The following is a 27527-nucleotide window of genomic DNA, read 5'->3' on the forward strand; positions in this document are numbered from 1 at the left end:
TTGAAATATTTCACAGCATAGAAGAAAATTGGAAGTAGTATTATTTGGAATAAGTTTTTTGATCTAGGCTTTAAAATACAAATAAAGATGAAAACCAATGTAATCATCAGCAAAGATGTAATAATTAAACATTAACAGTATGAAGCTTGGATTGCATTTTATTGCCTTCCACCTTGATTTCTAGGATGTTTGAAACAATTAATGTAAGTACCTCTGTGGGCTGCATAATCTATGAGAAATAAGTTTGCATTGAAACCTGAGTTGTTTCATGTGAAAAATGATTTCTTCTCCCAGGAAAGAAAATGATACAACAGGTATGTCCCCAGAGGTGAGCTGATAAAATAAATACGCGTAGAAATAAATACTTAAAAGCTTCTTGGGAACTATTTTCCTTAGTTTTTCACAGACTGGCTTCATGTTCATTTGGAAAATATTTAACAGAAGGTTCAACAATGAAATATTTCAATGTGTATGTTAATTTTTCATTTTTGAGGTTGGTTTGAAACATTACCGACATTGCCAAAACATCATGCTGGATAATCCATGAATTTAAGGGGTTGGCAGAAAATGCAAATTTTACAAATGAACAAGGAAACTGAGCGAAAACAAATTATTTGTCATTATTATGAGAATCCAGAATCACCTGATGTGCTGATCAATACAGTAGCCAATAGCCATTTGTGACAATTGAAATTTAACTTAATTAAAAATAAAGTTGAAAATTCAGTTCCTCAGACACACAAGCTACATTTCAAGTGCTCAACGGCCATAAGTGCCAAAGGCTACCACGTTGGACAGCAGAAATAGAGAACACTTCCACCATCATTTCTATTGGACAGTGCCAGACAGCATCCAATCAGTAGTGTGTACACCAAGTACCAGTGCTTATTATTTATTGAGTTACTGGCTTAAAGACCCTGTCCCCTTCTCACACCTTCCTTGATTTTTCATCATATAAAAAAGTATGAAGTTTTATGTTACATTAAATTTTTGTTGAAGTATGTTGTTTTTTCCACCTATAAAAATCCATGCATGGACTTCCCTGGTGGTGCAGTGGTTAAGAATCCACCTGCCAATGCAGGGGACACGGGTTCGAGCCCTGGTCCAGGAAGATCCCACATGCTGCGGAGCAACTAAGCCCGTGTGCCACAACTACTGAGCCCGCGCACCTAGAGCCCGTGCTCCGCAACAAGAGAAGTCACAGCAATGAGAAGCCCTCGCACTGCAATGAAGAGTAGCCCCCACTCACCGTAACTAGAGAAAGCCTGCGCAGCAACGAAGACCCAACGCAGCCAAATATAAATAAATAAAATAAATAAATTTATTAGAAAAAAATCCATGCAATAAATAATGGGAAAAAAGTTTTTGTTCCCTAAAAACAAATCTATTTCCTTTTATCAGATGAAAATTACATATCCATATTTCCTTCTCTGCTACGGCTACAAGAAAACTCAGAATTAACTTAATGCTTAATTGCTGTACCTGTTATTAATCCAGGTTTTGAATAAATGTACTTTTCTCCCCTCATACAATTTTTTGACATTATTTTAATGTATTTAAAATATTTGATTGTGAAGAAACTCAAAATTCCTTTCGGAGATGGGCAGCACATAATGAAGTGTATATAAATGGAACTCTACTGCCCTCTTTGTTTCAAGAATAAAATTCCCAAGCAAGAAATTATGACCAAGTAAGGTTTTTTCCTAATAGTAAACATTAAAAAAAACTATAACTTTCATTAATCAACATATTGTATACATCAACGCCAAAAACCATTTTATAAAACTAAGTAATTATTTTTAATAAAATTCCAAGATGGAAATTCCCTGGTGGTCCAGTGGTTGAGACTTAGCACTTTCACTGCAGTGGCCTGGGATCGGTCCCTGACTGGGGAGCTAAGATCCTGCAAGTCATGTGGCATGGCCAAAAAAAAAGAAGAAAAAAAAAAAAAATCCCAGAGATTGAAAAAACTACTTCGATATTAAAATTACCAAAACTAATAGCAAACATCATCTTAATTAGTGAAGTACTAACATTTCCATTAAAATCAGAAATAAGGATATTCCATACCATGACTATCATTCAACATTGAACAGTGTATCTAACGCAATAAAATTTTTAAAATCAAACAAGCAATAAAAATATTGAAGATGTATACTTATCTTTATTTTCAGAGTGGTATACCTAGCATATGTGAATATCTATAATAGCTAATTAAAATTAGTAAGAGTTTATAAAGGGGAGTAGATATATGTAAAAAGATTTGATACTTTTTCTTTATACCATCAAAACTAATTAGAAATGGGGGGAAAAATCCTACTATAGTAGCTACAATTAACAAAAACATAGGATAAATTTGACATAGGAATCAAAATGTGTGTCAAAAAGAAATGTACAGGATGTATATTTTTTAAAAAAACACCAATACAATTTTATTAAAGGACATAAGACATAAAAGCAGAGTGAATTATTTTCTTGGATACAGACTCTTAAAACCATAAAAAATATCCATCCTTCTCAAATTAATACAGGTTAATTCAATATTGAATTTCTTAGGAATAATTGAATCTGCAAGAAAATATCCAACTAACAGTGGCTTAAGTAACTCAAACATTTCATTATCTCACATAAAAAGAACTGTGCAGAAAGGAATTACAAGGCCAGTTCAGTGATTCCCCAATCATAAAAACCCAGGCTCCTTCTAGCTTTCTGTCTTCCTTAAGAATGTTGGTTTGTTGCTTTATAGTTCCAAGAAGGCTGCTGCAACTCCAGGCATCACATTCAAGTTCAATTCAAGGGAGAAGATGGTGGTGCCAAATATACCTTTTTTTTAAATCAAAAAACCAAATGATTTTCCACAAGTGCCAGGACCACATTGGCCAGACCGTATCACATCACATGGCTACCTCTAGATGCTGTTTAGCTGAGGAAGCAAGCACCAGTCTCTAAGGTGGTGGAAGGTAAGGGAGGAAGTTGGGAATGGGTGTTTATTTAGCCAATCAAGTGTTAATAAATACCACAAATTCTAATGAGAATCTCTTTTTTCCATTCAAACTGTTCTGTCTCCCCATGTAGAATGTAAATTCCAGAAAATTTACCTTGTTCATCACTGTATTCCTGGTACCTGGCATGTAGATACCTGTTGGATTGATAAATAGCTTTAATGCAAAGTGAAAAATCTGTCTTTAAAAAATGGCCATTTCTAAATGACAGATAACTTAGGTTTTTACAACTATACCTTCAGTTTTCAATACTGTGACTAAATACAGAATCATATGATAGGGAAGGTCATCTGGCCTCACCATCTTCCCAGTGTAAGAATCTCTGCCCACAGGTGGCATGGCTGCCCATCTGTGGCTTAAATACTGCAAGTGAATCTCTTAAGGTTTGGTGAGTGCTTCCTGTGTGTCAGAGAATGGGTGTAATGCTCTACATGCATGATCTTAGTTGTATTCACAAGAATCCTATGAGGAAAATACTATTATTTCCATTTCACGAACGAGAAAAATGAAGCAGAGAATCTCAAAACAATACAGAAAGTGAAGTGGCAGGGCCTGGATCAGAACCCAGGTCGACCTAACTCCAGGTTTCAAGTTCTGAACCACTGAGCTTTACCACTCCCAGCATTAACACAATCCATTCCACTGGAAGGTTTTTTCACTGGGCTGGGCCAATTGGCCACTCTGTTATTTCTGCTCATTGTCTTAATTCTAGAGGAAAGTTCACTCTACTACTACCTAATCACTCTGTCAAGGTCTCAGAATTATTTCCAAACAAACACCGTGTTATTTTGGTCACCTGCTTTGGGATTAGAGTCTATTTGTGGCATTCTCCCTTAAAATGCTGCATCCCAAAGGAAACTTCAAGATCTCAGCTCTGCTTACCAGGATCACAGACTATCCTATCTATAAACTTGCCATTATATTTACATCAATGTTACCTGAGATTGCAACAAGTTTTTCTTAACATGGCTGTAATATTTTTGGTCAACTAACTTTCTAAATCTTTTTCAGACAATTTGTTGCCAAATCAGGTATTTTCCATGACTCTTTAAATGAATATAACTTACATTTAGCCATGGTAAGTTGCAGTTAATTTTTTTGATACAGTTGTTCTGAACTATTTGGGCATAATGCCCTTTACACACACACTTGAACACACACACACACACCCCCCACAAAGAAAAAAACTGGATAAATTTTTTAGTGTTGATTAAAAACAAATGTATACATAATTAGCTCCTAAATCCCTTTAGTTAAGTAAAAATTAGTATTTAGTTAAACACAGTAAACATCAAAACATTAAAATATTCCTGTACATATACTATGAAGAAAAATGTTATAAAAATTTGGTGATTGTGACCATTTGTAATACATAAAAGTCCTATTGGAAAAAAATTTGCATAACACATTATAGTAATCGATTCTGGTAAAGAATAAATCTGAGATATGCACCATGCTACTAACATTTTCTTTCTTGAGAATGAAGTGGCTGAAAACTGAGAAGCAAGTTTAGGATATGAACCTGTTGTGACACATACAATTTGATCTACCTTTTAAAAGATTTTATTCAAAAGACTCAACCTACCTAAAACATGCTCATTTCAAAGCATGCTTGTTTCATGCCTGACATGGTGTCTTTTCCTTACAAATTGCATTGAAGCAGAATTAAATCATAACAATATCATTTCGTTATTTACATGGAAGAAACAAAAGTTTCAAAGAGTGCTGTTTTTCATTGTTCAAATTCCACTCAGTTCTTACATACAAAGAGTATCTACATGTCATTAAATGTTCAGAGGATTAATTTACTTAATAAACTCAGGGATTCTATGGGTAAGTGCATGGTAGAGAAATGACTTGGTCTCTTTGTAAATAATCCATTTTGCTCATCTGTAAAAGAGTCAGTAACCACAGAGCAAAATGTTGAAACAACAACAAAAAGCTAGTAGGGAGAAAAGGAATGATTCCCTGCTAACACAAACACATTTTCTATTGCACTAAATACACCTTTCAGGTTACAGTTTAAAATGTTTAAAAAGAGTTATTCACTTCTGGCTGTTAGTTTGAATTACTGAAAAGATTTCACCTTTCTTTTTCTTAAACATGGCCATGTCCAATGAAAACAGTAGAAAGTTCCAACAACCCTTGGAAAATATGTCACCCATAAACCAACTTCCTCAAGATGTAAGCAAACTGAAGGAAAAGAAGAAAAATTAAGTGTGGTTAACAGTATAGCCTCAGATTTTCAGCAAAGTATAAAGAAAGTCAACAGATGTCCACATTTGATTTCAAGAAACGCTTATCATAAGCTGGACTTTGCTGCCCTCTTTTGTGTCAGGAATGTAACCCAAGTACCAAAGAGCACCTCCCAGAAACAGCCTGAGAAGTAAGGGGGGTTTGTGTGGCTTGTTTTCCCACCTAGGTAGTGAACTGCTAGGGCAGAAGATGCTTGCCTAATTGTCTTCATACATTTGTTGTTTCGTACATTTTTGTTGTATAAATACATGTGATTTATTCTGACTTTTTAAAAAAGACTTGATTGATTTACTTTGGTGAGTCTGAAGAGCAAAAATCTGAGTTTCCAGTTTTATTTATTTACTTATTTTTACATCTTTATGGAGTAGAATTGGTTTACAATGGTGTGTTAGTTTCTGCTGTATAACAAAGTGAGTCAGCTATACATATACGTATATCTCCATATCCCCTCCCTCTTGCGTCTCCCTCCCACCCTCCCTATCCCACCCCTCTAGGTGGTCACAGTGCACTGAGCTGATCTTCCTGTGCTATGCAGCTGCTTCCCACTAGCTATCTATTTTACGTTTGGTAGTGTATATATGTCCATGCCACTCTCTCACTTCATCCCAGCTTACCGTTCCCCCTCCCTGTGTCCTCAAGTCCATTCTCTACGTCTGCATCTTTATTTCTGTCCTTGGATGGTCCTCGAGTCTGTCATACAGAGTGAAGTAAGTCAAAGAGTTCCGTTCCAATGTTAGCTATCCAATCTATCCTGCTCTAAAATCCAATGTTTTAAAACCAACGAAGGCAAAACAGGTTAGGCCTTGATTGCTTTTAGCTTAACAGCCACATTGCTTGAAGTTGTCTTTTAATCTGTTATATGACCTGAGCACAAAGTATAGAGGTCTCCTTCGCTTATCGTCGCACTGCATACATGGTTTCTTTGATGGACAAATATTCCATTTTAAAGACCCGATGTTGTAGTGGAGGTTAAGAAAGATACCTATAGCCTTCGGTTTTCTAACTTAGAACACCCTACTCCTTCCCCCCCAGAATAAATCTACAAAGTAGAGATGTAAAGAGATTCCATTTCTAACGCAAAAATATAGAGTTAGCTAGTTATTACTATCATTTGTACCCACCCACCATCTTAAAAGCCACATTAAGGGGGCTTCCCTGATGGCACAGTGGTTGGGAATCCGCCTGCCAATGCAGGGGACACGGGTTTGAGCCCTGGTCCAGGAAGATCCCACATGCTGCGGAGCAACTCAGTCCGTGCGCCGCAACTACTGAGTCTGCGTTCCAGAGCCTGCGAACCACAACTACTGAAGCCTGCAGGCCTAGAGCCCGCGCTCCGCAGCAATAGAAGCCACCACAGAGAGGGGCCCGCCCACCGCAACTAGAGAAAGCCCATGCACAGCAACGAGGACCCAACGCAGCAAAAAAAAAAAAAAAAAAAAAAAGCCACATTAAGTCTTCTAAGCAACCTCTAGCAATATTTACACACTTCAGCCCTCACTTCAACTGTGAATGAAGAGGATATACTCTCAACCTGTGATTTCATGATTCTTGAAATTCTTCAATGGAAAAGAAATTATAGACTGCTTTTATAACAATAAAATCAAACTTTAATTGGAAAATCAGACAATATTGCATTCTTTCCAAAACTTTTATCTTTATTTTTTAATAGAAAATACAACACATTTCTCATTCAATTAATTTAACCAATTAATCCAAAGGAAAAAAGTGAGATACCATAATTACAAGTATGCTAATAAAATAAACACTTTTAGCAGGACACATGGAAACAATACTTTCAGCAAGTTTTATAAAAATCTGGTATAAAACAAAGTTAAATACAACATTTTTGAAATGACAAAATCTAACCTATATTCTTTCAAAGAGACATTTGCACTTCTTGTCCTGGCTTGGAAACAAAACAAATAAAACCTCAAATTACTTCCTTTCAGCCAAGTCGATTTGGCTAAACTGCATAAAGTTTGTGAGGATACGTTTTGAAAAAAAGCAATAAATGCAAAATTAAGGCAAAACTGATAGCTGGTATCAGGTAAAGAGCACATTTAGTAGGACCCTTGCTAATAAGATGACTTTAATGTACTTGGAGCTACAGATTTCAAAGGGCACATTTGTACCTATTGCACATCTGATGCTCACAGCCTTCCTGAAGGAGGAAAGGCAATGATGTCCCCATTTCACTGAAGAGAAAACTAAGGCAACTCACTTAGATCACACGGCTTGACCAATGGCACAAACACACATCAATGGCCTTGGAACACAGGAGGGAGTTTCCTGTTGGTAGATTTACCTTCCTCACTGCATCAAGACATGACAAAAGTGTAAGTTCCTCGAGGTCTGGAAAACAGACGCCAGTCGTAACAGGTGACGAGGACAGTCAGCTCAAGATTTCTCACTTGCCATTCAATTTACAGTAAAACACTGAGATAAAGAGGGAGGCTGATACGAGAAAAGGCGAAGAATGATCTGAAAGGTTGTAATATGGCAAGGTTCCTTCCAAACCTAGAATGAACTAGAACAAACTGGACAAATGGTCTTAATTGGGAGGCCAATATTCAAAGGGGCAAAAAAGAGACATAGAAATAGAAAGGGGGGAAATTCTTCATCTTAATAGCTCCAAGTGTTCGGCACACATTCTCCCATAAATAATTCTAAAACTTCCTTGAGGTAGACAAATGTTAGAAATGGACAGAGTTCATGTAAAAAAAAGATGGATGGATGGATGGAAGGAAGGAAGGAAGGAAGGAAGGAAGGAAGGAAGGAAGGAAGGAAGGAAGGAAGGTGGCGACACTGAGAGGAACTATTTTTAACACTACCTTTAAAAACCATTCCAGTTATTTGTAAAAACCCCTTTGGGTAAAGTGCGTAGACGCTAGCCATTTTATTCCTATACTTAAAGGATGAAACTACGTATCCTACAGCTAAAGGACCAAAGCCAAGTTGGGCCTGTAAAAGAAAGTCTACCAAAGTTCCCAACAGGCGTGCACTTTTCTTAACATCTGTACCTGGACGTCGTCCTCTCCTCCTCAGTTTTTCAAGTCAGAGCTCAAGCAGACCCCCTGCAAGGTCTGTCCATGCTTCGGACATAACACCCCTCCTTCTGAAAGTCCTGCTTCCCTGGCGCGTTGCTGTTGCCGTGTTTTGTGGACTCAAAGCTACTCAAAGGCACACAGACAGCCCGGCCTCCTCACTCCTGAACCTTCAGGACCTGGCACCCTGTGGGTTCTCGTTAATCAACACCCCATCTGACCCCATCTCTCAAGGAGTTCATTTTTTTACTAAGTGAATAAAGTGAAGGTTTGTGTTGTTTATGTGAAATTCAATAAATTATCCTGCAAACCCATTTTTATTCCTGTGTTTCCCCCCCACCAGGGAGAATGAGTCTATAGGGCAAACTACTGGGTTACCACCTTAGTCCCGCTTCCCCATCCCATTTTTCATTAGAGTTACGTTTCTTTCATTAAAATATCCTTATGCACTCATGTGTGAAACAAAGTCACAAGAATGCCCCAAAGTTGCAAATCTGAACTTCCACTTGAAAGACTTTCAGGGAAAGAAACAGTTACGAACCGAATGAAGAGAAATAGCTATTCACAGGGACGTATTTTTGTACTTGTTTGGCTCCAATTTCCGCCACATAGACGGCTCCAGTCTTCCCACTGACGTCTAAGAGATGAGGTGAGACCTGATCCGCCAGCTGGATCGTGCTGGTCACCGAGCAGTCGCCAATGCTTCCTACCGGGGGCGCCGCCACGAGTAAGAGCCGGCTCAGATGCAGCTGGGCTACGATCAAGTGCTTCCCGTCGGGAGTAAATCTAAGGAGGAAGACATGTCACATAATCAACCGGGGCAAAGTTAACATAAATATTTATTTTTTCAACATGTGCATCCCCCACAGTGCTACACGACAGTGAGGACCTGCTTGCTGAAGGGTTCTTTCAAGGGGGCTTGAAAACTGATCTGATTCTGCTTCGCAGGGAACAAGAGATTTGTCATGACAGACTTAACCAAAGATTCGTTTACGTTTTTTTTTTTTTTTGAAATTAACAATATTGGAATATTACACAAAGATGAAACTAATGGAGAATCGGTGTCAGGCTAGGTCTGAAACTACAGACTCAAGATTTTTATTTTCATTCTCTGTTTAAAAATAAACTGCATCTCGAGGGCAGAGGATGTAGGAAGGTCCAGCCTTTATTATCTCTGATACTTGGATCCCACAGCGTGCTGGGAGTTTAACCACACTCACGCTGCCTGGCATTTGAAATATGATTACATGTTCTCTGAAAACTTCTTTCCTTCTCCTTTTTCCCTGATTAAAATTAACAGTAAATGTTTTAAACTTTCAGCTAGCTCTTCAGAGAAACTTAACATAAACCAAATCAAACAAGCATTTTAAAACAAAAAGAAACGATTACCTGACTGCAGAAGGTCCCTCTTCTGCGAAACAATTATTCCAAGCTCCTAACCACTCCCCCGTGTCTTTATCAAACACCTGAATTCTTTTATTGCCTCGGTCTGCCACCCACACCTGGGAACCCAAAAAAAGAAAAAGAAGAGGGGGAGAGAATGAATGTTTATTTTCATTAGTTTCATAAACACTCCCATTGAGGACTTAGAGAACCTCAAAGAAGAGAATATTAAAAACCCCATTTTCAGATAAGAAACTCAAATGCAGAAAGGTTAAATACTTTGTTTTAAGCAGAGCTTACAAGAAGCCAGAGCGCCACGTATGGCCATCTGTCTTAACCCGAAGCCTAGAATGCTCTACTAAACATCTGGCTAACTAAAAAGCTGGAGTACTCCACTATAACGCAGAGGATCAGGAGACACCGAGAAGTGACAGCATTCATTCATTCCCTCCTCTAACCGCTGTCACTGAGCCCTGTTGACTTGCTGGTTCCTGGGCCAGCTAACAAGACAAAGACATCTTAGAAAAGCAGCCCTGCTCTTTAGGAGCCCAGGCCAGTGGGAAGCCAGCTGTTCACTCGTATCGCATCATTAAACCTCTACCTGCTATTTACCAGGGTATGTCCAAAGTGCCAAACCGAAGTGCCAAACTAAAGAGGAAGCTTGGGAGATTTTAGTGACATATAAAGCATGATAATGGGCTAACAGTAGGTTTAATTTAGGTTTGCTATAGGCTGTCATGAGTTCTTAAGGAAACTGTTGTTATAAACAGGAAGGCAGATTGGACCTAAATGACATTTTGTGTACTGTATTTGATGTATGCAACCTGTGGCATGTGTACAGGGTGGGTCAAACATGCTGACCTCTACTTCCCCCTTTTGAGGGTCTCTGGAGTTCTGGGATTTGTGGATTCAGGACTATTTCTTCAGGGTAACCCTGACTAAATCTTTGTCAATGCGTGTGAGTTTTGGTAGCCACTGAATTCATCTCTAGTCAGAAACAAATAAAGACTCAGTGTATCACTTTAGAAAGGCTGTTGATCCCTAAGTAAGGTAATTTCTTAGATCTTTTCCTGATCTATGATTCTTTACTAAAGAGGAGTTTCCTTAAGGATTTTGGGATTACTGTCTTAGATAAGTGGCCAAGGAGGAAATACAGTTTAGACCCTTGGATTGAATGACACTATAGGTTGTTAGCATTATCTTTCCTACTCAACAGATTTTTATTATGAGAAACCTGGTTTAAGAAACAACAAATCTAACTCTGGAACTAATAAACTTTTCACACAGGGTTGAGGTGATGATTAAATGAGTTAATCATGTTAAATGCCACAATAGCATTGCTGCTGTTGTTATAAAAACACAAGCGTCCAGAAACGAACAGGCCCGTTTTTCATCACTTGGTATCCCCATCAAATGACCTCCAAGGACATTCCTCACCATGGTGAACAGACCTGGGTCTAGGTCTTGCCGACTCAGGAACTTGACCTTGTTCTTACCCCATGAGGGGAGTCGCTCATCAGGTTCAGGAGGGTAATGTGCAAAACCAGAATTCCAACTTTCTAGCTCCCAATTTACAGACAAGTTCATATGTTCAGTTATCTTCCTACCTACAACGGGAAATACTTGAAGATTTTATGATCAAAACATTCTCACTCTGTTAACATAGGAAGCCAAGCCATAATCAGAAGGTTGCTTGCTGAGCACAGAATCAGAAGTGGAAATGAATTAAATTTCTAATGGCGTGAAGCCAAGATAGTCTGATGCATCCACTGTGCACCAAGGCATTCAGTCATTTAACAAATATGTAAGACGACTACTACGGGCTAGGCACTAACATAGAAAGCAGAAGGGATGCAGTTCCAGCCCTCATACTGCCTACACTGTTATTAGGGGAGACAATTTAACCATCATCTTACAGTGTGATAGTTACTATAATGGGGAAGTAAGGGCTGCTATAGGAAAACAGGTGGAGAAACTAATATAAAACATTTTGGGTGGGTTTGGTTACAGGAAGGTGACTCCCCAAAAGAGACATGTATGCTTAAAGGTGTGTAAAAGCAAAAGAGGTGGTAGTGGACAGACAGAGGTGGGAAAAAAAGAAATTGAAATTTGTTGGTTAAAGCTTTCTGTTCCTCAGACAGAGTGGAGCTAGGTCACTTGGAGAACTAGAGTGTGCCTGGTCACTCCCTTTTTCAAGCTTCCAAGATTAACCTCTTCCATCTCCCTTTTGATCAACACGTTCTCAAGACAACTCTTTTTTTTCAGGCAACTTCACTTATATCCTGTTCCATTATTTGCTTCTTCTATCCTTTAAGTGACAGAGGTGATCTATTTTGCTCATTTCTAAATATTTGGGGAACTTCATTATAGGACCCAAACATTTATAAGGGAGTATGTGGATATACCCAGAGGAATTGCCCAGACGTACCCAGATACACACATCCACTAACATACACACGTATCCAAATGTCTAGACACTCCGTGTGCCCATATATCCATGCTCTGCACCGCCCCCATATATTCAGACAGTCCACAGCGACACTGTATATTTACCCGACCATCAGAATCAACTGTAACACTGTGCGGAATGCTGAACTTAGCAGGTCCTGTCCCATTTTCTCCATGTAGCCAAAGGATCATGAAATCTATAAATGGTACACATATATGGTCAGAACAACATATAGAATACCTTATGCATTTACATGTTATATTTTATGTCACAAGTTACAAACTATTCAGTTATACCCCCAGCTGATTATGTTTTCCTAGGTTTCTGTTTATACACCCATTTGAGTAATCTGTATGCTTAAAAAAATTCTTTCCCTGTTTCAAGCAATTAATCTGCTTCTTTAATGACTGTTTCCACCTGAATTTTTCATAACTCAAAACCATTGTTCAGGGTTCATGTCAACCTCGTCCTGAAACTGGTTCCCCTTATAACCAACCTGTTATTTGGTATTACCATTCCTCTGAGCTTAAAAATTATGTTTCTATAGGCCGTCTTATTTAATTCCCCTGTACTGAGTTGAAGGTGTCCCTCTCCCCAGCCCCACCAGAAAAAGATATGTCCAAGTCTCAATCTCCAGAGCTGTGAATGTGACCTTAATTGTATCTGCAAAGGCCCTATTTCCAATAAGTTAGGGATCTTGAGATGAGGTGATTCTGGATTTAGAGAAGACCCTGAATCCAATGGCTAGTGCCCTTATAAGAGAAAGGAGAGGAGATCTGAGACAAAGAGACACACAGAGAAGAAGGAAATGTGAAGGTAGAGGCAAAGACTGAAGTTATACTGAGTATCAGACAAATTAAATCCAACTTATTAAGTAACATTCTTATATTGGATTGGCCAAAAAGTTCCTTCAGTTTTAAAGTATTGCAATAATACCATACAAAACTAAGCCACGTACCTTGGGACAATTTGATCAACCTGTTATTCAGTCCTCCATCTCCATCCACAATGTAAATATCCCCTGTGTCTTCTACATATAATTCTGCAGGGTTATCAAACTGCAGGGGATTTAAACCAGTGCCTTTTTTGCCTGGGGTACCCAAAACTTGAACAAGATCACCAAAGGAATTGTATTTTTTAATAGTATGACCGTAGAGTCCTACGAAGATAGACATGCACATTTCAAAAATATAACCATTGTACAAACATTCACATTTTTCAAGTAAGCTGAGAGCAGAAATGTAACAGAATTAAATAGCAATAAAAAGTTAAAAGGCTCAGATAATTAAATGTTATATTTGACAAGCAATAGAGCTTCATTAGTTATAGCCAAATCTGTTCATGAATAAAAACCTCAGGTACTCCAAAATAAGATTCTAAATCCAAATAAAGAAAACTGAAAAAAAAAAAAAAAATTGACTCCTTAAACAGAAGGCTCATGATGTAAAAGTACTGGTACACCATTTTCTTTTTCTAATCTTATGACCTTGAATAAGCATTACTTGTATAAGAAAATTAAGAAGGATCTGGAAAACGAACAACTTATATTTGAAAACTGTTATTCCAGTCATTCACGGGCAGATCTCCAATTTCAGTGGTTGACTGAAAAAGTTCTTTAAAATACAAACTTCTGTTTATTTGTTTATAAAAGTCATTTATATCTATTCTTGTGTTAAGTTTTTTTTTTTTTATTGCGGTAACATTGGTTTATAACAATACCGACTTTTTTAAGTTACATTTCTTCTAGTGGAAACAAATACAAAATTCAACCCATTAGCTTTTCTTTCCTAAGAAAGGAATAGATCTTTCCGAATCACCAGTATCTTATTTTCTCACACTGAAACTTCTTTGAGTTATAATTATCTTACAAGCAAAAGTATAAAGTGGAATATTAACAAATAGGGAAAAACTATAAAGCAGTTAACAGAAACCAACTTGAAGGCATACCAAGACCAACTAACTGGTAGGCATTCAAATGATAAATTGGAAACAACGGGCTCTCTGGAAATAAAGTGAATCAGCTTGCATTACAATCCTATCTTGACAATTGTATTTATTATTATACTTGTTTTGGAGACTTGAGCTAAAGTCTGTAGCAATAATAAGAGAACAAAACATTAAAGAAAGCACACTACGGGCTTCCCTGGTGGCACAGTGGTTGAGAGTCTGCCTGCCAATGCAGGGGACACGGGTTCGAGCCCTGGTCTGGGAGGATCCCACATGCCGCGGAGCAACTGGGCCCGTGAGCCACAACTGCTGAGCCTGCGCGTCTGGAGCCTGTGCTCCGCAACAAGAGAGGCCGCGATAGTGAGAGGCCCGCGCACCGCAATGAAGAGTGGTCCCCACTCGCCGCAACTAGAGAAAGCCCTCGCACAGAAACGAAGACCCAACACAGCCAAAAATAAATAAATAAATAAAATTAAAAAAAAAAAAAAAAAAAGAAAGCACACTACAAAGTCTCTAAGGAACTGGAAAAGAAATAGAATAGCAGTAAATAATTTTTTTTTAATGGCTATGATATGCAGCCATGTTTTTACTGAAGAGAATTTATTCTTCGAAATATAGGAAGGAATAGAAAAACTGTCTTCAGATCTGTGTGTGGAAAAACAAGCTACAATGGAAAGAATGAAGAGACCATGTGTGTTCTTTTTATTTCTGGGAACCAGTGAAGTACTTTATAAAAAAGGATCACATGAATGGAACGAATTAAAAAGTAGTGGCCTCTTTTAACAGTGAATCCCAAAAAGGAAAAAAAAAAAAAAAAAAAAGGCGAAAATAATCAAATTTCATAGAGTCTAACAATGAACTCAGAGATAACTTAGATTTTGGGGGGTCAACCAGAACCTTACCATTCAAAATACAGCTTTAAATAAATGGGTCCCGGGGCTGAGGCTCAGAAACCTTTTGGGTGCTGAGAACAGATGTGGTAAAGGGCACTTCTTACAAAAACTGAGACCTCTTTAATTCCAAAACGGTATCTGAATCAGCCAGAAGTGGGGAAACAGAAGGGCCTTCAAGCCATGAACATAACTGGGACAAGTAAGACTAGAAATATTTTAAGATCTCTTTCCTTCCTGAGATCCTAAGATAATACCAGGTTATCTCTTATAGCATCTTGTCTTAAGCCACAAGCACAAGCCAACAGTTATCTCTGAAAACTTATCTCACAGTTTTAAGTTCAACTGTGTTTACTTTGTTTTGCAGCACATTCTACTAAAAATATTCGACAGAAGGAAGGTTTCAGACATGCTGAAGTCAGTGGGATTTCAGAAACATTAACACCAGCAGTTTCTGCAGATCTTGTACTCTGGGCAAGAAAGCAGTTTTGGTTTCTCAGCATAATCTCACTCTCTCTCTTTTGTTTCACCTGGAATAATTTTTTTTCACTTTTTAAAGCATGTGGTTCAATAGCAAGAATTGAAGTCAAAGATTTTTCATTGTATTGTCACATGAGATCTGTTTAAACCTATTAGGCATTTAGCCTATTATAACTTCTGTTATCAGCATAATTTCTTTTGAAAGAGAAGTGGTAAAGGAAAACTAAAGGCAAGGACTCCATTCATTAGCTTTTAGAGATCGCCATTTTATTTTGCTTCATAGAAGTTTAGAATTATCTAATCTAGGAAGAGTAACTGATATTTTAAAAGGCAAAAGCCCTGTGACAACTTAAAGGAAAGATCATAATAATTATAGCCTCCTTGTTAAATGTCTTGATTCTACAGAAGTACAGTATAAAGATTTAGAAACAAGCGATTTCACGAATCATTAAAGAAATTACAATTAGATTCGGCCACTCTGATTTTAAAATGGACAAGCAGGAACATGGGCAAAGCTGTGATTTCTAGCAAGATAATTTAATACGTATTACTACACATACCACTTCCTACATCCGTGATCCAGACGGATTGTTCATGTGGTGTACTGGCTGCAAATATACCATGAGGTGTGTCAACTGTGTAATTCCAGGCTCGTAGGAAATATCCATCCTCTGTGAACACTAATACCTTTGGGATGTTATCCCCTCTCTGAAGGCATACAAAAATAACTGCTTAGATACAATCACTTTTAAGGAAGCAATCTTTATTTTGGCAGAGAGAAACAAAAATTATAGGTTAACCGAGGAATTTAGTAACGTTTAAAAAACCATCTACAAATCCTTACACTATTCATCTCTACCGCGTTCAAAACCAAAGTATTAACTTTAACTCAAAAAACGAATTCCACAATTGGCGTAATATAAACATACAGTTACTGAGTTCGGTGAGACAGGAAAACTGTTTTCTTTGTATTCATAACTTAAAAAAAAAAAATCCCAATTTTACTTACTTGGGCTACATAAACCAATCCGTTGAGGGAATCAACTGCAACACAAAATGTTGCTCCAGTAAAGTATTCTGAATACTTAGGCCAATCCACATCCAGCCGGTAAAGGGCTTCCTCAGCTCTCCAGGAAATTTTAAAAGCTAAGTGAAGATGTAGCGGGAGCTGGGAAAGAAGCGAAAATAAGGAAAATGGCGATGTACCGTATTACAAACGTTTTAACGCTAAGAAACAGGCAACGAGTCGGCGGTTCGGCCCCCGGTGCAGGTTTTGAGATGAACTAGTGAGAGAACCAGCTCCACCGCCATCCCAAGACCGTCTCCCCACCCTGCTATCCACACACCCGACAGCCATTTCCTCACTACCCAACTCACCCGAGAGGCACAAAAACGCGAATGGAAAACCAGAAACGCAAGAAAGAAGCCAGCGCCGGCTACGCACACCCAGAATCTCGCCATGACTAGACACGAATCCAGGCAAGGGAGAAAGATCGGCAGGTGGCTGGGGGCCGCCCGGACAGCCTCAGGTCCACGCGGTTCGTCGCTGCACTGAGCTCCTAGCTCCAATGCGCCTAGGAGAGAACCAGAAGGCAGCAAAGACCAGGGCGAAAGAAAATCAGAACTGGGGTTCCGGATTCCCAGCGCGTTCCCGCCGCCCGCCTCCCCCTCCCCCTCCCCCTCCCCATCCCCATCCCCATCCGCATGTCGCGTGCCCCGGGTTTACCCCGTGACCACCCTTCGGACGGTCCACGCTATGGACCTCTCCAGTCCGCCAAAATCGGGGCGCCCGTAGATATGCCTTAACCACTCGACGTTCATTCTTTTAAATTCAGACCTAACAACCAAAAATTAGCACAATCAAACCTTAGAATTAAGGTTTGATTAATAACTTTCAGGCTCTGGGAAAGACTTCAACTTCATCCAATTCCGAGACATCCAGGCATCCGCTATGGACACCTACATTCCCACACCAGGACCCCTCCATAGGCTCTCCGCGAAGAGTGGCTTCAGCTGGCGGCGCAGAGTTGAGTTTACTCTGGCGCGACGGGCTCCGTTGAAGGCCCCCACGAGCCGGGGGACGCTCTGGGGGTAATCAAGAAGGGCTCTTGGCGCCGTTGGTGCTGCGGTCTTCGGGAGTCCCCCTACCTGAGACCGTGGCCCCTTCGCCCGGCTCCCGGTGCTAGCCGGCCGCCGGCCCGCTCCCGGAAGCGGTGGCAGCTGGTAACAAAGAGCTGCCAGGCCGCTGCTGCCCGGGCTACGGGACCCAGGAGTCCGGCGGAGCTGCTGGGAGTGAGCGCGAGGCGGGCCATGAGGCCAGGTTCGCGGCGGTGAGGGGCGGCCGGCGGCGGCCGAGGTGCAAGTGCGGGCCGAGAAACCGGTGTTTCCCTCCTCGCCGCCCGCGGGATTCGGGGAGCGGGTGCCTCTGCTCTCTGGGCCGGTCCACTCGGGAAGGCGGCTTCCGGACCTTCCCCCGGCGGCGCCTGCCTTTGAGCTGCGGGGACCGACGCTCTGCCTCCGGCTACCGAACCCCGGGCTTCTCTTCCCCGAGGGGGTCCTGAAGCTTTGTGTAAAGAAGCTGGGGAAGCCTGACGGGTTTTGTTTTTAATAAAAAGTTTTTATAAGTCTCCATTTTTAGAAATTTTTAGAGTTTGAAGTACTCTACCTCTTCGCATCCTTTCTCCTGCTCCTTGAGTCTTTTTTCTTCTCAGCTGTAAACGTTTTTACTATCGGAGCGGACCAGGGATGAACGTTTTGTAATTGAAACTGTAACTCTTCTCGTCGAGATAGTAGTCAAGATGGACAAAAAGTCCTTTGAAACGGTGCTGGATGAAATTAGAAAGGTAATTGCACTTAATTCCTTAAATCTGTGAGCTACGAATTCTCGTGATTTATTCTCTGTGAGGGACTGCGTTCAGATTGTGTAAAATACGGGTTTAAGGATTGCAAAACTGGTTGGAATTTTAACGTATAGAGTAGGAGTTTCTATCTTGATACATTTCACGATACAAATAGAAATTATGTTAACGCTAAACTTCTTGAGAATCAGTGCGGTGTTGCGGATATTATATTCAGAGCCCCTGGTTCCGAAACCCGCTCTACAAATCTTTAATAGCTCTGTAGTTTCGGATAAGTGATTTTAATATTTCTGAACCGATTTCCTCATCTTTCAGTAACGTAAGTGAGTGAAAACTAGAGATAATAGCGTAGGGAGTTTCTTTAACGGTAGTTATTATTACAGGTTTTTAAAATCTGAGTATAAGCGGACTATATTTGTTGCCTGTGCCGGACAAAATTAGTGTCCTAATAAGTGTGGCATTAAGTTTAAAGTCATTCTTAGGAATGGGCTTCAAACACTCGCATTTCAAAACTTTTTTCTTCTGCTTTCAAGTTTTTGCTTCATTTTGAGGCTATTGTGCATAGCCTACCTCCCAGAATGAACCAGACAGCAAAAAATTTGGCATGTACCCTTGAGCCTAACACTATTTCAAGCGCAAAAAATAAGACTTTACAAAGTTAAACCTAGAAGGACTGACTAACCATTCTTATGCTAATACAGGGTCCTTTGCTTAGAATTTCCGGGCAATTATCTCGCCATTTTCATATCTTTAAGACCCTTGATTGACGCGAAAAGACTTGTTACCTTGTGCTCTGGTGATTATTTATTTCAGCTTACAAAGTTATTAATAAAATTGTTTGTGGACTCGCTGTTTTTCTTCATTTTCTGTAAAGCAAAATGTTGTTTTCCTTCATCCTTTTTAAAGCTCTTTTTTCTCCGTCAAATTTGCGTGTTAGGTTAAATTTACATTTGTAAGGATATTGAGTGTTCTTTTTTTGAATGAAATTTCTGCTTTTGCAAACCCAATTTGTCCAACGAAAATTTGCAATAAAACATTAGCTTGCTAATTATATACTTAGAATTTGCCACAATTTGTTCATGAGCTGATGTTAAACTACTATTTATGAGAAAATAATTTGTTCGGGTAGACCAGTCGATTTCTACTTTTGGAAGCTATAGAGTGTCGGTTTGCATATTCTCTCCCTTCTAAACTCTGGGAAGATGACATAGTAATTACTAATGAGGGGAATAGGAAATTTTCCAGAGATTAAAATCAAATTCATAGCAACTTAAGTCCTTATTTCTGGTCTGAAATCAAAATATATCTTTTGCTGTCTATGCCAAATAATTAGATACATCAACACAGTATTAGGCTGTTAAAATGGGGTAAATATATAAGCATATTTAAGTGTGTGAATCACTGTTGGCTTTTTAAAAATTGCTCTCAGACTTTGTAAATGTAAGTCAGTTTAAACCAGGTAATATCTTCCTGAGTGTCACCGTTACGTCTGTAGGTAATACTGGCTGTCATTACTGTCATTTAAAACAAAGCCATGTAAGAAGACACTAGAAAAAGAAATAGGAGGGGAAAAACCAATATTTAATTTGCTTTTTAAGAAGGGGGTAATAATAATAATAGTCATTTATTATTGAGCACTTAACTGAGTGTGTCTATTCTAAGCACTTTCTCCATGCGTTATTTGATTAGATCCTCCTAACAACCCTCATTTTACAGAGGGCAAATCTAGTATCTGAGGTTAACCAGCCAGCTCAAAGTTACCCACCTGGTGAGGGAGGAGACCGTTGTTGAAAGCTGGGTAGCCTGACTCCTGAGTGCCATGGCGTTGTGCCTGGGGATACAGCCGGGCCTCTCAGGTGCTGATCAAAGAATTAAGACATGACTTGTCATCAGCACAATCCAGGATTTGGGCCAGAAACGTGCTTTTGATTGTGTCCAATAATGGCAATAATACTCAAACCCCCAAGAGTACATTATCCAGAATGCCATTCCCTCCCCTTTTTCAGTGAAAATTCAGCTACTGAGCTCCCTGGGTGTGTTTCTCTGTTGACTGGTCATAGTATTTTCTCCTAGCAGAATGATGCATGTGAAAAGTACAAATATGATTGTTTTGTAGTGAATGCAAAGGGATTAGTTGATTTTTCTTTTTCTGGAGTGTAACTGACCTACAACACTGTCCGTGTTTCTGTATACTAGAAAATGACCACTACAATATGTCTGGTTACCACCTGTCACCATACAAAGGGGATTAGTGGATTTTTAATGAGTAGTTGTTACCAAATTTTGATAGTCTGGTGTTTCCATCTGTAAGCTTAGCATATAGTTGCAAGGAGATCATACATGATTTCGTTCTGCTCTAGGTAGTGCTGGGTCAAGGCCATCGACTTCTCTCTGAACTTCCCTATTATGTGTCACATCTACTCTTGACTATTTTAATCCTCACAGTAACAGGTGGGTAGTGATTGGTGAGGAGGCTCTCAGGGCAATTAAAATACCTTTCAGAGGCCGCGCTGCCAGCTAGTGTCAGGCGCACAGATTCGCTCCTGGGTTCATATCCCTGTAGAAATACTGAGAGCCTGGACGAGACCATGTCTTATCCATGTTTCTCTATCACTTAGCACATATAGGTGTGCAATAAATAATTATCTGATGAATGAGTAATGGGTAGTAGGTTTAACCTTAAAAATGACGGCCTGTTGAATTTCGGATGCTTTAAAACTGCAATTAGTTTTCCAGGAATACTTAATTTCTATTAATGTCGAATCATATCTCTTACAATTCTGTTCCCTTCTTTTGTAGGAGTGAGTAGGGAGGCCCAGGGGCTTTTTCCTGCTGTCTCAGTGTATCCCTTACAGCATGGAACTTGGGAAGGTAGAATGTCACATCACCATGGTGACTTTATCTGCCTCCTTGTGCTAGGGCTGTTTGAGTTGCTTAGGCAGTTTTGATATATGCATATGATTACATACATTCATTCTGTTTTTCTATGTTTTTTAGGCTGTTTTGACAGAGTACAAATTAAAAGCAATTGAATATGTGCATGGATATTTCTCCAGTGAACAGGTATTCCTTTATTTGTTTAAGCAACAGCATTTTTTTTTTTCTTTTTTTTTTTTTACACTGATGTTCTGATTAATGTCTTTATTTACCTGCTGGTCAAGTTCAGAATTGCTTTTACTTTGTTGCTGTGTTTATTCAGGAACTTCAGAAGCTTTCAGTTTTAGCAGAAAACTTTACATGATTTATAGTTGGGGTATTTTATAAACATACCCACTTTCACCATGATATCATATGCTAACATGATTTTAAAATGCAGTGTATGAAGAAAGCAGTTCAAAGTGTTTATATTCTGGGCACAGTATCATATGTTGTAAACTTCTAATGGTAAACATACCCAAAATTGTACAGTATTTATGAGTCAGTAATTGCAAAATTCACTACATTTTATAAAACTTGAACAAGTGGTGATATATGTTCTTATATGAAGCCACTAAGTAAAAATTTTAGCAAATAAGAAAAAAAATAGTGTCTAATAAGTAGTTTCTGTAACTGCCAGAAGACTAATATTTTCAGTGTGGTAGTTTAGTGGGGGCTTTCACCCAACTTTAGGGGGAGTTTGCTGATTTTGAAAAACAGGTTTGCATGTATATACACACACACATATGCAGAGAAAGCTGGATTTCCAAGAGATACTTGGAAAATACTTGATAGAGAAATAGACCAGAAATGGAAATGTACATCTGAAGAACAGAAAGGATTGGGAACATGAATAGGGTAGACAGTGGATGAATCTATAGATTGAGTTAGTAAATGTTCCAACTTTTCATCTGTTTCTCAAGACTTTCAAAACTTGAATAACTTTAAGCCTGTAGTTCTGCCTACTAAATTCCTCAAAGCTGCTTTGTGACTTGCACATGTTGCTGCCTATTTAATGAGGGTTTTTCAGCTATCCCATTACTTTTCAAAATCGCCTTATGCTTTTTTAAAAATTTAAATGTTTCAGAGAAAGATTTATAATTTCACATAGCTGATAGCTTTTTTTCCCTTCTCTTGTGTTTCTGTGTATATATGTGAAATTTTGTAGATAACTTCCTATTGTGGAAATTTAATGACTTTGCTAAAAATTTAATGACTTTGCTAAAGTCATTAAAAATTTTATCAAGCTACTTTCTAAGTGTGACCTTCTAAGCTTATTATATTGATTATTGTATTATAATATAATAATCATACATGATAATTTGTAAAGTTTTATGGTTCGTAAAGTCCCAGGTAGCATTTACTGTATATAGTAAAAACATTATCCTCATAAAAGTAAGGGCATACACTCTTAGAAAATTGTATAGAAAGTACCCACAATACTTGTTTGCTATTTATGTATCTCTCATTAAGGAGTGAAAAGTATTTTTATTCTTCTTCACAGACCACACCAGTTCCTAAGATTAACCTCGCTTTGTGGAATAATTGAAGCCTTAACACGTTTTTAGGAACTCACAGTAAAATAATTCATTAACTCAGATTTTATTACCCTCTCGTCTTGAGTCTTTTTTTCCCCTTTTGGGGTGTCCTTGGAGGCAGTGAACCCAGGTGGTGGTGACCACGCAGAGACTTTAGTGTTGTGGGCGTGGTGTCTGCTCACCTCTTCTTGGCTGTTGCACAGTATCTCCCTCATTCACTTGAGCTTCGCTGGTGGTGGTGGGAGAGAGCCTGGCTGGCTGTGCTCTCAAAATGACTTGCCATGTAGACGCTGCTGGCGTGATGCAGGGAGATTCTTACATTATTAGGGAATAGATCTGTGGTCTGAGTAAGAGGAGTATGCCCTCCAGATGTGAGTTAAAGAGTAGAAGTTAGTGGACCTACACTAAACCACACCACTGAACACCCTTTTGCGATTGATTAAAACTTATTCTCCACTAAATGTTTTAAAACTTTCCATTCATACTATATATTCCTACGCGACGTTTTTATCTCCATCTAGTACTTTTCCAGCTTTCCTTTTCTTCAGGTACTTTCTTCTTCCTGTACCTTATACTTTCCTTTATTCTAGACCAATGCTGTCCAAGACTTTCTGTGATGGTGGAAATGCTCTCTCTCTCTGCAGTAACCATCATGGTAGCTACCAGCTTCATATGGCCGTTGAGCCCTTAAAATGTGGCTTGTGCCAGTAAGGAACTGAGTTTTTTATTTGATTTGATTTCAGTTGATTTAAATTTCAGTAGCTGCACTTGGCTACTCCATCAGCCCAGTCTGAACTCTGGTGTCATGCTTATGCCTCATCACCGGGGCCCAGGCGGCACACTTTGAATAGTAGTTCAAAGTACTGAAATACATCTTGGAGAAATGTTTGCAAACACATTGTCGTTAGAGCTAAATTAGTTCTTTGCTTTCAGGTGGTTGATTTACTGAGATATTTCTCCTGGGCTGAGCCTCAGTTGAAGGCAATGAAAGCACTGCAGCATGTAAGTAATTTATTTTTCCTTAGAATGTAGGATTTAAGTATTTTGAATTCTCCCCTAGTTTTCTCTAATTCATCTCAAGTTGTAATTTGTTTGCATTAGGTCCTGACACTAAATTTCATTATACTTTAATTATTCAAAATAACTTTGTTAAAAAATTAAAACTTGTAAATTTAAATCGGATGTACTGTACTATTAAATTGTACAGGGTCCTAATTGGCAGATTGGAGTAGAAAATATTTATAGGCAAGCAAAACATAGGATTTGAATTCTTAAGTATTTTTATTTACTTTTATTTTTGTATATCTTCACCCTCTTGTATTTAGTCTTAGAAGAATATTCAGACTGGTTTATACTTACATTTTTTAGACCAACACTGTCCAAATTAACTTTCAGCGATGATGGAAATGTTTTATATCGGCTCTATCCACTATGGTAACCACTGGCTACATGTGGCTTTTGTGCACTTAAAACGTGTCATCTGTCTGAGGAAGGATATTTTTAAGGTATTATTTAATTTCAGTTTAAACAGGCACACGTGTCTAGTGGCGACTTTCTATATGGATAGCACAGCTCTAGAGCCTAGATTAACAGAGGCACCAAAGTCAAACAGGATCTGGCTGTATAGGAAGATTTTCCTGGGAATATCAGGCATTGATAGCTTTAAGGAAATCTACAATCCTTAGCTTCCTAAACTTATTTGCCTAAGAAAGTGCTGGGTCTGTTAGTGCTTCTTCTCTTTAACAATTGCTTTTTTTCTGCTTTACCAAAAAAAAAAAAAAGGGTTGTCTCACCCATCAGCTGGGGGTGAAAATCTTTCTCCAAGGACCAAAGAGACAATGCACTATCCTGAGAGGGAGAGCAAAACAGAGCTTCCGTAAGAAATACTGATGGGGACCTTGCCTTATTTTATCAGGACAACAAACAGAAAACAAACTGATAATAAACCTTGCCTTATTTTATCAGAACAACAAACTCATGACAAAGCTCTTAGGCTGGCTGGCCTATCCACCTACCTTAGGATTAAAAATCAGAGGTGAGAAGGCTGCACAGGCACACCGTAGTGCACTTATAGACAGAGTAAGTCTGATTTGACTGTTGTCCTACTGAAGACGGACTGACCGTTAGGTTCTGTTATGGACATTTTCATAAAGTAAATGAACTAGATCAGTAGTTCCAAGGTTTTCAGAAATATGTAATAAACTTACGTATAAGGAAATCTTTTGCAGATACGTAAAACTTCTGGTAAAATTTTTAGATGTCAATTTAAAAACACGCAGTGGGGTATATGGTTTTACCAGTTCTTCTGGTGGTACAGGAGTTAAAGTGTTTGAAAACACTTTTGTTGATCAGTTGATTCTAACCTATCTCCTTATCCTGACTTTGCTTTTGAATTTCCTGCACTGTTAACATACATTTATAAATTGACCTGCTTTTCAAAGATACAGGCATCCTAGGCAATTAAATTAACAGTCCACACAGTCCTGGATTGTCACAGTGCACGTTAACAAGGCTCTTAAGAAAGTTCAGTAAAGAAACCTGTTTAACCCATCTTTCCTCTAATGATGTGATTGGAGTACCTTTCTTTAATAACACTATTCAGTGCCATGGACTTCACTAGGAAGTTCTGATTGTGGCGTACCTAGCACTCTAACTGAGGAATATAATTTTTTTTCTAACTTCTCGAGCAATATATCTCCCATATTTGTAAATATCCCTTTTTATATAGCCTTTCTGAGGAAAGCAGAACATGTAAGTTTTTTTTCCGTAGATGAACATATTGAGAAATGTGGATAAGAAGGAGCACATAGGAGAACTTAGCTCTTCAATTAAAGTAGGTACATTGAAAAGCCTAATTTTAATGCACACAGTTGTTAGGACTTACTTTTGATTTAGCAGCTTTCATCTCAAATATTTATATTAAGAACATTTAATTACACTCCCCCCCAAAAGGCAATTTCTTGCATGAAAATTTCTCATGTTGAAAAAATTTCTCATTATTTTTTATATTAATAGAAAATGGTGGCTGTTCACCCAGCAGAAGTGGTCAATATACTCAATTGTTTCACCTTCAGTAAAGACAAACTAGTTGCTCTTGAGCTGTTAGCTTCGTAAGTATTTCTTTTTACTTCATTGGAGAAAAATTTGGAAGACTTTTTAAACGCTTTTTAACTCATTAGTGTATGTTAATGTGTCAGAATTATATTAGTAAATGGAACTCTAATAAAATCTATGCAAGCATAGAGCTGAATTCTTATATCTAAGTATCTAGTGTGCTTATTACACATGGTTATAACTTATAAAATAGTTGGGCTTATCGAGTTTAATTATTTCAATTTGTCTGCATTTCGGTGACTTGCTTTGCATTCCCACTCTGAATAACTTGAAAGGCTTGGTGATAAAGCCAGAGGACTTATAGTTAGATGGGTTCTTCCACGTTCTGACAACGTGTATTTTTTTGACTTAATATATACTTACTCTTTCTGGATCTTATTTTCCTCAATTGTGAAAATAAGGATCTCATCTACTTAGTAGGAATGTGAACTTTAAATACTGTAAGATGTGTGAAAGCACCCAGCACGACATTTGAGAAAAGATTGTGATGAATGTAAGAGAAAAAGAACCTACTCTCCTATAATGTAAGAGTCTAGAAGTTGCTGTTTATTTACAGCATATGCATTTTTAAGTCCCTTATATATTTGTAAATGACCGCAAAAAGCACAAAATTAAAATGAAGCATAAGGTTAAACTTCATTTTTAGATCAACCATGATTTTTAGGCATTTAGCACATGGGTTTGTTTTATTGCCAGTAGCTCTCCTGACACTCATTGAGAGGGTATATTTGCAAGAACCTCAAAATAGTGATTTTTATTTGAAGTATTAGTTTGTTACTTTCAGGTAGCCAGATGAATGTCAGTTCAGTTATTATATTTACCATCCTCATATAAACATGTTATTTCCATTCACCAATTAAAACTAAATAATCATACTTCCTCATTATGTCATGGGGAAAAGCTTGCTCAGATATATCTGTGTATTAAATACGTGTGTCCAGCTTCTTAAATGAAAAGCTAAATTGTATTTGCTTGGTAGAAACATTGTTGATGCACAGAATTCTCGTCCCATTGAAGATCTGTTCAGGATAAATATGTCTGAGAAGAAACGGTGCAAGAGAGTGCTTGAACAGGTAATTTCCTCAAGATTGCTATATAAATGGTATGTTGGTTTTTCTGAATGCTGATGAAGAAAACAGTACAGTCTTATTCCTATGTTAACTTTGTTGAATAACCTGACTGCTGTTATGTGATGGGTTAAGAATGACGCCCCAGCAGTCTTTGGAGGGGGGACACTGGTGAATGAAGAGACGGCTTGAGAGTGAGAAGCCAGCCCTCAGCGTGAGCCTCATGGGGTGTTTATTCTCGGTCCCTTGGTAGCTCTGCCATGCCTCCAAGCTTTTGTCCTTCATTTTATGTATTTAGAAACTTGACTGTTTAAATTTGCTTTGTCATTGGGCTTATTTTCATCAAATTCATAAAAGATGAGTAATGAAGCAAGATTGCAGTTTTTTAATTTAAAATCTGTAAGAGTGGGGGAAGTAGTACTTGTCCAAGCCTAGAAAACTTGATTCATCATCTAAGGTAGTTATTTCTTAGGACTGTGATGGTTGGAAACTGAATTAGTGATTAGAAACCTGCTTGAGGAAGGCACGGACTGCTGCCCTAGGAGCTGCAGCTCAATCGTATTTAACCCGCACGCCCTCCACC

At 38.5% G+C, this 27527-nt stretch overlaps 2 protein-coding genes across 6 annotated transcripts in view; one reads left to right on the forward strand and one right to left on the reverse strand.

The window, feature by feature from the left end:
* Nucleotides 1-6892: 6892 nt before the first annotated feature.
* On the reverse strand, nt 6893-17242 carry NHLRC3 (NHL repeat containing 3). Its single transcript, XM_057532744.1, has 8 exons — nt 17178-17242; nt 16829-17025; nt 16461-16619; nt 16012-16159; nt 13093-13293; nt 12239-12330; nt 9692-9804; nt 6893-9088 (listed from the first exon to the last, which is right to left on the reverse strand). Exons 2-8 carry the CDS (start codon nt 16910-16912, stop codon nt 8836-8838), a joined length of 1050 nt encoding a protein of 349 aa, XP_057388727.1. The 5' UTR covers nt 16913-17025; nt 17178-17242; the 3' UTR covers nt 6893-8835.
* Nucleotides 17243-17410: 168 nt separating this feature from the next.
* PROSER1 (proline and serine rich 1) overlaps nt 17411-27527 on the forward strand; it is a 28239-nt gene continuing 18122 nt past the window's right edge. Inside the window, exons 1-6 of one of the 5 annotated variants that reach the window (XM_057532743.1) lie at nt 17411-18294; nt 20670-20760; nt 21307-21372; nt 23697-23765; nt 25779-25873; nt 26857-26950. In XM_057532743.1, coding sequence (XP_057388726.1) covers nt 23748-23765; nt 25779-25873; nt 26857-26950 — 207 coding nt within the window. In that variant the 5' untranslated portion in view covers nt 17411-18294; nt 20670-20760; nt 21307-21372; nt 23697-23747. Of the gene's footprint in view, nt 18295-20669; nt 20761-21306; nt 21373-23696; nt 23766-24137; nt 24269-25778; nt 25874-26856; nt 26951-27527 lie in introns of those variants that run through there. The other 4 variants (XM_057532740.1, XM_057532738.1, XM_057532741.1 and 1 more) reach the window with 4 other exon arrangements.

The sequence above is a fragment of the Balaenoptera acutorostrata genome, chromosome 18 (assembly GCF_949987535.1).
Source record: "Balaenoptera acutorostrata chromosome 18, mBalAcu1.1, whole genome shotgun sequence".
NCBI lineage: Eukaryota > Metazoa > Chordata > Mammalia > Artiodactyla > Balaenopteridae > Balaenoptera > Balaenoptera acutorostrata.